This window comes from Coregonus clupeaformis, chromosome 6 (genome assembly GCF_020615455.1).
Source record: "Coregonus clupeaformis isolate EN_2021a chromosome 6, ASM2061545v1, whole genome shotgun sequence".
NCBI classification, from domain to species: domain Eukaryota; kingdom Metazoa; phylum Chordata; class Actinopteri; order Salmoniformes; family Salmonidae; genus Coregonus; species Coregonus clupeaformis.
This window is the reverse complement of record NC_059197.1, coordinates 13,652,992-13,668,085: the sequence shown is the minus strand read 5'-3', so window position 1 is coordinate 13,668,085 and position 15,094 is coordinate 13,652,992. Positions and strand designations below refer to the sequence as shown.

The 15,094-nt window shown below is 40.2% G+C and overlaps 1 protein-coding gene across 4 annotated transcripts in view; it reads left to right on the top strand.

The window, feature by feature from the left end:
- Positions 1 to 15,094, top strand: part of LOC121568100 (protein Atg16l2) — a 101,137-nt gene that overhangs the window by 54,268 nt on the left and 31,775 nt on the right. For all 4 annotated transcript variants that reach the window (XM_045218525.1, XM_045218522.1, XM_045218535.1 and 1 more), the window contains 3 exons: positions 10,488 to 10,559; positions 11,112 to 11,232; positions 11,365 to 11,470. In XM_045218525.1, the coding sequence (XP_045074460.1) occupies positions 10,488 to 10,559; positions 11,112 to 11,232; positions 11,365 to 11,470 (299 nt within the window). The remainder of the gene's footprint in view (positions 1 to 10,487; positions 10,560 to 11,111; positions 11,233 to 11,364; positions 11,471 to 15,094) is intronic.

The window sequence follows — 15,094 nt, the reverse complement described above, 5'->3', positions numbered from 1 at the left end:
CACTGTAATATGACTAGAGATTATACACCACACCCTGTAATATGACTAGAGATTATACACCACACACTGTAATATGACTAGAGATTATACACCACACACTGTAATATGACTAGAGATTATACACCACACACTGTAATATGACTAGAGATTATACACCAAACAGTACACTGTAATATGACTAGAGATTATACACCAAACACTACACTGTAATATGACTAGAGATTATACACCAAACACTACACTGTAATATGACGAGATTATACACCACACACTACACTGTAATATGACTAGAGATTATACACCACACCCTGTAATATGACTAGAGATTATACACCACACCCTGTAATATGACTAGAGATTATACACCACACCCTGTAATATGACTAGAGATTATACACCACACCCTGTAATATGACTAGAGATTATACACCACACACTGTAATATGACTAGAGATTATACACCACACACTGTAATATGACTAGAGATTATACACCACACACTGTAATATGACTAGAGATTATACACCAAACAGTACACTGTAATATGACTAGAGATTATACACCACACCCTGTAATATGACTAGAGATTATACACCACACCCTGTAATATGACTAGAGATTATACACCACACACTGTAATATGACTAGAGATTATACACCACACACTGTAATATGACTAGAGATTATACACCACACACTGTAATATGACTAGAGATTATACACCACACACTGTAATATGACTAGAGATTATACACCACACCCTGTAATATGACTAGAGATTATACACCACACACTGTAATATGACTAGAGATTATACACCACACACTGTAATATGACTAGAGATTATACACCACACACTGTAATATGACTAGAGATTATACACCAAACAGTACACTGTAATATGACTAGAGATTATACACCAAACACTACACTGTAATATGACTAGAGATTATACACCAAACACTACACTGTAATATGACGAGATTATACACCACACACTACACTGTAATATGACTAGAGATTATACACCACACACTGTAATATGACTAGAGATTATACACCACACACTGTAATATGACTAGAGATTATACACCACACACTGTAATATGACTAGAGATTATACACCACACACTGTAATATGACTAGAGATTATACACCACACCCTGTAATATGACTAGAGATTATACACCACACACTGTAATATGACTAGAGATTATACACCAAACACTACACTGTAATATGACTAGAGATTATACACCAAACACTACACTGTAATATGACTAGAGATTATACACCACACCCTGTAATATGACTAGAGATTATACACCACACCCTGTAATATGACTAGAGATTATACACCACACCCTGTAATATACCTAGAGATTATACACCACACCCTGTAATATGACTAGAGATTATACACCACACCCTGTAATATGACTAGAGATTATACACCACACACTGTAATATGACTAGAGATTATACACCACACACTGTAATATGACTAGAGATTATACACCAAACACTACACTGTAATATGACTAGAGATTATACACCAAACACTACACTGTAATATGACTAGAGATTATACACCAAACACTACACTGTAATATGACTAGAGATTATACACCAAACACTACACTGTAATATGACGAGATTATACACCACACACTACACTGTAATATGACTAGAGATTATACACCACACACTGTAATATGACTAGAGATTATACACCAAACACTACACTGTAATATGACTAGAGATTATACACCACACCCTGTAATATGACTAGAGATTATACACCAAACACTACACTGTAATATGACTAGAGATTATACACCAAACACTACACTGTAATATGACTAGAGATTATACACCACACACTGTAATATGACTAGAGATTATACACCACACCCTGTAATATGACTAGAGATTATACACCACACACTGTAATATGACTAGAGATTATACACCACACACTGTAATATGACTAGAGATTATACACCACACCCTGTAATATGACTAGAGATTATACACCACACACTGTAATATGACTAGAGATTATACACCACACACTGTAATATGACTAGAGATTATACACCACACACTGTAATATGACTAGAGATTATACACCACACCCTGTAATATGACTAGAGATTATACACCACACCCTGTAATATGACTAGAGATTATACACCACACCCTGTAATATGACTAGAGATTATACACCAAACACTACACTGTAATATGACTAGAGATTATACACCACACCCTGTAATATGACTAGAGATTATACACCACACACTGTAATATGACTAGAGATTATACACCACACCCTGTAATATGACTAGAGATTATACACCAAACACTACACTGTAATATGACTAGAGATTATACACCAAACACTACACTGTAATATGACTAGAGATTATACACCACACACTGTAATATGACTAGAGATTATACACCACACACTGTAATATGACTAGAGATTATACACCACACACTGTAATATGACTAGAGATTATACACCAAACACTGTAATATGACTAGAGATTATACACCACACACTGTAATATGACTAGAGATTATACACCACACACTGTAATATGACTAGAGATTATACACCACACCCTGTAATATGACTAGAGATTATACACCACACACTGTAATATGACTAGAGATTATACACCACACACTGTAATATGACTAGAGATTATACACCACACCCTGTAATATGACTAGAGATTATACACCACACACTGTAATATGACTAGAGATTATACACCACACACTGTAATATGACTAGAGATTATACACCACACACTGTAATATGACTAGAGATTATACACCACACCCTGTAATATGACTAGAGATTATACACCACACCCTGTAATATGACTAGAGATTATACACCACACCCTGTAATATGACTAGAGATTATACACCACACCCTGTAATATGACTAAAGATTATACACCACACCCTGTAATATGACTAGAGATTATACACCAAACACTACACTGTAATATGACTAGAGATTATACACCACACCCTGTAATATGACTAGAGATTATACACCAAACACTACACTGTAATATGACTAGAGATTATACACCACACCCTGTTATATGACTAGAGATTATACACCACACCCTGTAATATGACTAGAGATTATACACCACACACTGTAATATGACTAGAGATTATACACCACACCCTGTAATATGACTAGAGATTATACACCACACACTGTAATATGACTAGAGATTATACACCACACCCTGTAATATGACTAGAGATTATACACCAAACACTACACTGTAATATGACTAGAGATTATACACCACACCCTGTAAATATGACTAGAGATTATACACCAAACACTACACTGTAATATGACTAGAGATTATACACCACACCCTGTAATATGACTAGAGATTATACACCACACACTGTAATATGACTAGAGATTATACACCACACACTGTAATATGACTCGAGATTATACACCACACCCTGTAATATGACTAGAGATTATACACCACACCCTGTAATATGACTAGAGATTATACACCAAACACTACACTGTAATATGACTAGAGATTATACACCACACCCTGTAATATGACTAGAGATTATACACCACACCCTGTAATATGACTAGAGATTATACACCACACCCTGTAATATGACTAGAGATTATACACCACACCCTGTAATATGACTAGAGATTATACACCACACCCTGTAATATGACTAGAGATTATACACCACACCCTGTAATATGACTAGAGATTATACACCACACACTGTAATATGACTAGAGATTATACACCACACCCTGTAATATGACTAGAGATTATACACCACACCCTGTAATATGACTAGAGATTATACACCACACCCTGTAATATGACTAGAGATTATACACCACACCCTGTAATATGACTAGAGATTATACACCACACACTGTAATATGACTAGAGATTATACACCACACCCTGTAATATGACTAGAGATTATACACCACACACTGTAATATGACTAGAGATTATACACCACACCCTGTAATATGACTAGAGATTATACACCACACCCTGTAATATGACTAGAGATTATACACCACACACTGTAATATGACTAGAGATTATACACCACACCCTGTAATATGACTAGAGATTATACACCACACACTGTAATATGACTAGAGATTATACACCACACCCTGTAATATGACTAGAGATTATACACCACACCCTGTAATATGACTAGAGATTATACACCACACCCTGTAATATGACTAGAGATTATACACCACACCCTGTAATATGACTAGAGATTATACACCACACCCTGTAATATGACTAGAGATTATACACCACACCCTGTAATATGACTAGAGATTATACACCACACCCTGTAATATGACTAGAGATTATACACCACACCCTGTAATATGACTAGAGATTATACACCACACCCTGTAATATGACTAGAGATTATACACCACACCCTGTAATATGACTAGAGATTATACACCACACACTGTAATATGACTAGAGATTATACACCACACCCTGTAATATGACTAGAGATTATACACCACACACTGTAATATGACTAGAGATTATACACCACACCCTGTAATATGACTAGAGATTATACACCACACACTGTAATATGACTAGAGATTATACACCACACCCTGTAATATGACTAGAGATTATACACCACACCCTGTAATATGACTAGAGATTATACACCACACCCTGTAATATGACTAGAGATTATACACCACACCCTGTAATATGACTAGAGATTATACACCACACCCTGTAATATGACTAGAGATTATACACCACACCCTGTAATATGACTAGAGATTATACACCACACCCTGTAATATGACTAGAGATTATACACCACACCCTGTAATATGACTAGAGATTATACACCACACCCTGTAATATGACTAGAGATTATACACCACACCCTGTAATATGACTAGAGATTATACACCACACACTGTAATATGACTAGAGATTATACACCACACCCTGTAATATGACTAGAGATTATACACCACACCCTGTAATATGACTAGAGATTATACACCACACCCTGTAATATGACTAGAGATTATACACCACACCCTGTAATATGACTAGAGATTATACACCACACCCTGTAATATGACTAGAGATTATACACCACACCCTGTAATATGACTAGAGATTATACACCACACCCTGTAATATGACTAGAGATTATACACCACACCCTGTAATATGACTAGAGATTATACACCACACCCTGTAATATGACTAGAGATTATACACCACACCCTGTAATATGACTAGAGATTATACACCACACCCTGTAATATGACTAGAGATTATACACCACACCCGTGTAATATGACTAGAGATTATACACCACACACTGTAATATGACTAGAGATTATACACCACACCCTGTAATATGACTAGAGATTATACACCACACCCTGTAATATGACTAGAGATTATACACCACACCCTGTAATATGACTAGAGATTATACACCACACCCTGTAATATGACTAGAGATTATACACCACACCCTGTAATATGACTAGAGATTATACACCACACCCTGTAATATGACTAGAGATTATACACCACACCCTGTAATATGACTAGAGATTATACACCACACCCTGTAATATGACTAGAGATTATACACCACACCCTGTAATATGACTAGAGATTATACACCACACCCTGTAATATGACTAGAGATTATACACCACACCCTGTAATATGACTAGAGATTATACACCACACCCTGTAATATGACTAGAGATTATACACCACACCCTGTAATATGACTAGAGATTATACACCACACCCTGTAATATGACTAGAGATTATACACCACACCCTGTAATATGACTAGAGATTATACACCACACACTGTAATATGACTAGAGATTATACACCACACCCTGTAATATGACTAGAGATTATACACCACACCCTGTAATATGACTAGAGATTATACACCACACCCTGTAATATGACTAGAGATTATACACCACACCCTGTAATATGACTAGAGATTATACACCACACCCTGTAATATGACTAGAGATTATACACCACACCCTGTAATATGACTAGAGATTATACACCACACCCTGTAATATGACTAGAGATTATACACCACACCCTGTAATATGACTAGAGATTATACACCACACACTGTAATATGACTAGAGATTATACACCACACCCTGTAATATGACTAGAGATTATACACCACACCCTGTAATATGACTAGAGATTATACACCACACCCTGTAATATGACTAGAGATTATACACCAAACACTACACTGTAATATGACTAGAGATTATACACCAAACACTACACTGTAATATGACTAGAGATTATACACCACACACTGTAATATGACTAGAGATTATACACCACACACTGTAATATGACTAGAGATTATACACCACACACTGTAATATGACTAGAGATTATACACCAAACACTGTAATATGACTAGAGATTATACACCACACACTGTAATATGACTAGAGATTATACACCACACACTGTAATATGACTAGAGATTATACACCACACCCTGTAATATGACTAGAGATTATACACCACACACTGTAATATGACTAGAGATTATACACCACACACTGTAATATGACTAGAGATTATACACCACACCCTGTAATATGACTAGAGATTATACACCACACACTGTAATATGACTAGAGATTATACACCACACACTGTAATATGACTAGAGATTATACACCACACACTGTAATATGACTAGAGATTATACACCACACCCTGTAATATGACTAGAGATTATACACCACACCCTGTAATATGACTAGAGATTATACACCACACCCTGTAATATGACTAGAGATTATACACCACACCCTGTAATATGACTAAAGATTATACACCACACCCTGTAATATGACTAGAGATTATACACCAAACACTACACTGTAATATGACTAGAGATTATACACCACACCCTGTAATATGACTAGAGATTATACACCAAACACTACACTGTAATATGACTAGAGATTATACACCACACCCTGTTATATGACTAGAGATTATACACCACACCCTGTAATATGACTAGAGATTATACACCACACACTGTAATATGACTAGAGATTATACACCACACCCTGTAATATGACTAGAGATTATACACCACACACTGTAATATGACTAGAGATTATACACCACACCCTGTAATATGACTAGAGATTATACACCAAACACTACACTGTAATATGACTAGAGATTATACACCACACCCTGTAATATGACTAGAGATTATACACCAAACACTACACTGTAATATGACTAGAGATTATACACCACACCCTGTAATATGACTAGAGATTATACACCACACACTGTAATATGACTAGAGATTATACACCACACACTGTAATATGACTCGAGATTATACACCACACCCTGTAATATGACTAGAGATTATACACCACACCCTGTAATATGACTAGAGATTATACACCAAACACTACACTGTAATATGACTAGAGATTATACACCACACCCTGTAATATGACTAGAGATTATACACCACACCCTGTAATATGACTAGAGATTATACACCACACCCTGTAATATGACTAGAGATTATACACCACACCCTGTAATATGACTAGAGATTATACACCACACCCTGTAATATGACTAGAGATTTACACCCTGTATTATAGAGATTATACACCACACACTGTAATATGACTAGAGATTATACACCACACCCTGTAATATGACTAGAGATTATACACCACACCCTGTAATATGACTAGAGATTATACACCACACCCTGTAATATGACTAGAGATTATACACCACACCCTGTAATATGACTAGAGATTATACACCACACCCTGTAATATGACTAGAGATTATACACCACACACTGTAATATGACTAGAGATTATACACCACACCCTGTAATATGACTAGAGATTATACACCACACACTGTAATATGACTAGAGATTATACACCACACCCTGTAATATGACTAGAGATTATACACCACACCCTGTAATATGACTAGAGATTATACACCACACACTGTAATATGACTAGAGATTATACACCACACACTGTAATATGACTAGAGATTATACACCACACCCTGTAATATGACTAGAGATTATACACCACACCCTGTAATATGACTAGAGATTATACACCACACCCTGTAATATGACTAGAGATTATACACCACACCCTGTAATATGACTAGAGATTATACACCACACCCTGTAATATGACTAGAGATTATACACCACACCCTGTAATATGACTAGAGATTATACACCACACCCTGTAATATGACTAGAGATTATACACCACACCCTGTAATATGACTAGAGATTATACACCACACCCTGTAATATGACTAGAGATTATACACCACACCCTGTAATATGACTAGAGATTATACACCACACACTGTAATATGACTAGAGATTATACACCACACCCTGTAATATGACTAGAGATTATACACCACACCCTGTAATATGACTAGAGATTATACACCACACACTGTAATATGACTAGAGATTATACACCACACACTGTAATATGACTAGAGATTATACACCACACCCTGTAATATGACTAGAGATTATACACCACACCCTGTAATATGACTAGAGATTATACACCACACCCTGTAATATGACTAGAGATTATACACCACACCCTGTAATATGACTAGAGATTATACACCACACCCTGTAATATGACTAGAGATTATACACCACACCCTGTAATATGACTAGAGATTATACACCACACCCTGTAATATGACTAGAGATTATACACCACACCCTGTAATATGACTAGAGATTATACACCACACCCTGTAATATGACTAGAGATTATACACCACACCCTGTAATATGACTAGAGATTATACACCACACCCTGTAATATGACTAGAGATTATACACCACACCCTGTAATATGACTAGAGATTATACACCACACCCTGTAATATGACTAGAGATTATACACCACACCCTGTAATATGACTAGAGATTATACACCACACCCTGTAATATGACTAGAGATTATACACCACACCCTGTAATATGACTAGAGATTATACACCACACCCTGTAATATGACTAGAGATTATACACCACACCCTGTAATATGACTAGAGATTATACACCACACCCTGTAATATGACTAGAGATTATACACCACACCCTGTAATATGACTAGAGATTATACACCACACCCTGTAATATGACTAGAGATTATACACCACACCCTGTAATATGACTAGAGATTATACACCACACCCTGTAATATGACTAGAGATTATACACCACACCCTGTAATATGACTAGAGATTATACACCACACCCTGTAATATGACTAGAGATTATACACCACACCCTGTAATATGACTAGAGATTATACACCACACCCTGTAATATGACTAGAGATTATACACCACACCCTGTAATATGACTAGAGATTATACACCACACCCTGTAATATGACTAGAGATTATACACCACACCCTGTAATATGACTAGAGATTATACACCACACCCTGTAATATGACTAGAGATTATACACCACACCCTGTAATATGACTAGAGATTATACACCACACCCTGTAATATGACTAGAGATTATACACCACACCCTGTAATATGACTAGAGATTATACACCACACCCTGTAATATGACTAGAGATTATACACCACACCCTGTAATATGACTAGAGATTATACACCACACACTGTAATATGACTAGAGATTATACACCACACCCTGTAATATGACTAGAGATTATACACCACACCCTGTAATATGACTAGAGATTATACACCACACCCTGTAATATGACTAGAGATTATACACCACACCCTGTAATATGACTAGAGATTATACACCACACCCTGTAATATGACTAGAGATTATACACCACACCCTGTAATATGACTAGAGATTATACACCACACCCTGTAATATTCCTAGAGATTATACACCACACCCTGTAATATGACTAGAGATTATACACCACACACTGTAATATGACTAGAGATTATACACCACACCCTGTAATATGACTAGAGATTATACACCACACCCTGTAATATGACTAGAGATTATACACCACACCCTGTAATATGACTAGAGATTATACACCAAACACTTGGGGTTTATCTGTCTGTCTGATCCCCCCCCCCCCTCTTCACCACTCTGTTCTGTACCGCTGATTGGACCTGGAGTGGTTCTCAGTGTCCTGAGGATGCTTACAGTGATGTAATGTGTTGAAATGATGCTGTGTGTGTGTGTGTGTGTGTGTGTGTGTGTGTGTGTGTGTGTGTGTGTGTGTGTGTGTGTGTGTGTGTGTCTAACCCATCATTAGGGCACCAGGGTTTTAGCAGCGTCATATGATAAATCAGCTCTGTTCTGGCGGCTGGATGACTCTGTTCCCAAGGTAACCAAGCGACCAGGCTGATACACACAGTTACACACACACACACACACACACACACAGTTACACACACATATATATTGTGGCGCTGGATAGGGTCTGTTCAGGGTGTCTGTGTAATGAAGACAGAGCAGTGTAGTGTAATCTGTACCAATGACAAGATCCCTTTTACTCCCAGGTGTTGGTTGACTTAATAACGATAGGAACGTTTGTTATGAAACTGTTTCCAGAGTATTTGCAATGTTTTGAAGCAAAAGGATGATTAAAAGATTGTGGATGGAGAACAGGGTTAATAGTACATTTTTATATGACCTCTGTTTAGAGAGATAGTGATGAGTGTAAAAATATAAATACTCTTGTTTAGAATGATGACCCAGCTGAGGAAAACGTTGTGTGTGTGTGTTGTGTGTGTTGTGTGTGTCTGTGTGTGTCTGTGTGTGTGTCTGTGTGTCTGTGTGTGGTGTGTGGTGTGTGTGGTGTGGTGTGTGTGTGTGTGTGTGTGTGTGCGTGTGTGTGTGTTGTGTGTGTGTGTGTGTGTGTGTGGCTACTCCACAGATCACTCTGACCGGCCACTCACGTAAAGTGACAGCAGCCAAGTTTAAATGCAGCCTGCGGCAGGTGGTGACAGGAAGTGCAGACAGGACCGTGAAGATCTGGGATCTCCACCGCGCTGCTTGTAAGTTATTGACTGACCTTACAGTGACCCTGGCCGTAATCCTTCAGAGAAATGGACAAATAGGTTCTATCGCTCTCCCCCCCAGGTATCCAGACCATTGAGGTTCTATCTCTCTCCCCCCCTCCCCCCCAGGTATCCAGACCATTGAGGTTCTATCTTACTGCAGTGATGTGGTGTGTTCTGACCACGTCATCATCAGTGGACACTATGACAGGAAGATACGCTTCTGGGACAGCAGGTAGGAATACTCCCATATAGCGCTACTAGCAATACAGCGCTACTCTGTACTGACCAGTAGCATTACAGCGCTACTCTACTGACCAGTAGCATTACAGCGCTACTCTGTACTGACCAGTAGCATTACAGCGCTACTCTGTACTGACCAGTAGCATTACAGCGCTACTCTGTACTGACCAGTAGCATTACAGCGCTACTCTGTACTGACCAGTAGCATTACAGCGCTACTCTGTACTGACCAGTAGCATTACAGCGCTACTCTGTACTGACCAGTAGCATTACAGCGCTACTCTGTACTGACCAGTAGCATTACAGCGCTACTCTGTACTGACCAGTAGCATTACAGCGCTACTCTGTACTGACCAGTAGCATTACAGCGCTACTCTGTACTGACCAGTAGCATTACAGCGCTACTCTACTGACCAGTAGCATTACAGTGCTACTCTACTGACCAGTAGCATTACAGCGCTACTCTACTGACCAGTAGCATTACAGCGCTACTCTACTGACCAGTAGCATTACAGTGCTACTCTACTGACCAGTAGCATTACAGCGCTACTCTACTGACCAGTAGCATTACAGTGCTACTCTACTGACCAGTAGCATTACAGTGCTACTCTGTATTGACCAGTAGCATTACAGCGCTACTCTGTACTGACCAGTAGCATTACAGCGCTACTCTGTACTGACCAGTAGCATTACAGCGCTTACTCTGTATTGACCAGTAGCATTACAGCGCTACTCTGTACTGACCAGTAGCATTACAGCGCTACTCTGTACTGACCAGTAGCATTACAGCGCTACTCTACTGACCAGTAGCATTACAGTGCTACTCTGTATTGACCAGTAGCATTACAGCGCTACTCTGTACTGACCAGTAGCATTACAGCGCTACTCTGTACTGACCAGTAGCATTACAGCGCTACTCTGTATTGACCAGTAGCATTACAGCGCTACTCTGTACTGACCAGTAGCATTACAGCGCTACTCTGTATTGACCAGTAGCATTACAGCGCTACTCTGTACTGACCAGTAGCATTACAGCGCTACTCTGTACTGACCAGTAGCATTACAGCGCTACTCTGTATTGACCAGTAGCATTACAGCGCTACTCTGTACTGACCAGTAGCATTACAGCGCTACTCTGTATTGACCAGTAGCATTACAGCGCTACTCTGTACTGACCAGTAGCATTACAGCGCTACTCTGTATTGACCAGTAGCATTACAGCGCTACTCTGTACTGACCAGTAGCATTACAGCGCTACTCTGTACTGACCAGTAGCATTACAGCGCTACTCTGTATTGACCAGTAGCATTACAGCGCTACTCTGTACTGACCAGTAGCATTACAGCGCTACTCTGTATTGACCATTAGCATTACAGCGCTACTCTGTACTGACCAGTAGCATTACAGCGCTACTCTGTACTGACCAGTAGCATTACAGCGCTACTCTGTACTGACCAGTAGCATTACAGCGCTACTCTGTACTGACCAGTAGCATTACAGCGCTACTCTGTATTGACCAGTAGCATTACAGCGCTACTCTGTACTGACCAGTAGCATTACAGCGCTACTCTGTACTGACCAGTAGCATTACAGCGCTACTCTGTATTGACCATTAGCATTACAGCGCTACTCTGTACTCTGCCAGTATGTTATTTTTTATCTTGCACTAAGTTGTCTGTGACTGTTGAGTCTTTGAGGTCTGAAGCGTCTAGCTCTTAAAGACTGAACCTGTCTGCTTTCATTCTGAGATGGCTCAGTGAAATCGGAATAATGACCTCAGAATTTGCCAGAAGAGATCTACCTCAATGTCTGTCTCTCCCCTAACCCCTAACCCTGACTACATGTCTGTCTCTCCCCTAACCCCTAACCCTGACTACATGTCTGTCTCTCCCCTAACCCCTAACCCTGACTACATGTCTGTTTCTCCTCTAACCTCTAACCCTGACTACATGTCTGTCTCTCCCCTCTAACCCCCTAACCCTGACTACATGTCTGTCTCTCCCCTAACCCCTAACCCTGACTACATGTCTGTCTCTCCCCTAACCTCTAACCCTGACTACATGTCTGTCTCTCCTCCCTAACCCCTAACCCTGACTACATGTCTGTCTCTCCCCTAACCCCTAACCCCTAACCTCTAACCCTGACTACATGTCTGTCTCTCCCCTAACCCCTAACCCTGACTACATGTCTGTCTCTCCCCTAACCTCTAACCCTGACTACATGTCTGTCTCTCCCCTAACCCCTAACCCCTAACCCTGACTACATGTCTGTCTCTCCCCTAACCCCTAACCCTGACTACATGTCTGTCTCTCCCCTAACCCCTAACCCTGACTACATGTCTGTCTCTCCCCTAACTAACCCTGACTACATGTCTGTCTCTCCCCTAACCTCTAACCCTGACTACATGTCTGTCTCTCCCCTAACCCCTAACCCTGACTACATGTCTGTCTCTCCCCTAACCTCTAACCCTGACTACATGTCTGTCTCTCCCCTAACCCTGACTACATGTCTGTCTCCCCCTAACCCCTAACCCTGACTACATGTCTGTCTCTCCCCTAACCTCTAACCCTGACTACATGTCTGTCTCCCCTAACCCCTACTCCCCTAACCCCTAACCCTGACTACATGTCTGTCTCTCCCCTAACCTCTAACCCTGACTACATGTCTGTCTCTCCCCTAACCCCTAACCCTGACTACATGTCTGTCTCTCCTAACCCCTAACCCTGACTACATGTCTGTCTCTCCCCTAACCCCTAACCCTGACTACATGTCTGTCTCTCCCCTAACCCCTAACCCTGACTACATGTCTGTCTCTCCCCTAACCCTCTAACCCTGACTACATGTCTGTCTCTCCCCTAACCCTCTAACCCTGACTACATGTCTGTCTCTCCCCTAACCCCTAACCCTGACTACATGTCTGTCTCTCCCCCTAACCCCTAACCCTGACTACATGTCTGTCTCTTCCTACCCTAACCCTGACTACATGTCTGTCTCTCCCCTAACCCCTAACCCTGACTACATGTCTGTCTCTCCCCTAACCCCTAACCCTGACTACATGTCTGTCTCTCCCCTAACCCCTAACCCTGACTACATGTCTGTCTCTCCCCCTAACCCCTAACCCTGACTACATGTCTGTCTCTCCCCTAACCCCCTAACCCTGACTACATGTCTGTCTCTCCCCTAACCCCTAACCCTGACTACATGTCTGTCTCTCCCCTAACCCCTAACCCTGACTACATGTCTGTCTCTCCCCTAACCCCCTAACCCTGACTACATGTCTGTCTCTCCCCTAACCCCCTAACCCTGACTACATGTCTGTCTCTCCCCTAACCCCTAACCCTGACTACATGTCTGTCTCTCCCTAACCCCTAACCCTGACTACATGTCTGTCTCTCCCCTAATACCCTGACTACATGTCTGTCTCTCCCCTAACCCTAACCCTGACTACATGTCTGTCTCCCCTAACCCCTAACCCTGACTACATGTCTGTCTCTCCCCTAACCCCTAACCCTGACTACATGTCTGTCTCTCCCCTAACCCCTAACCCTGACTACATGTCTGTCTCTCCCCTAACCCCTAACCCTGACTACATGTCTGTCTCTCCCCTAACCCCTAA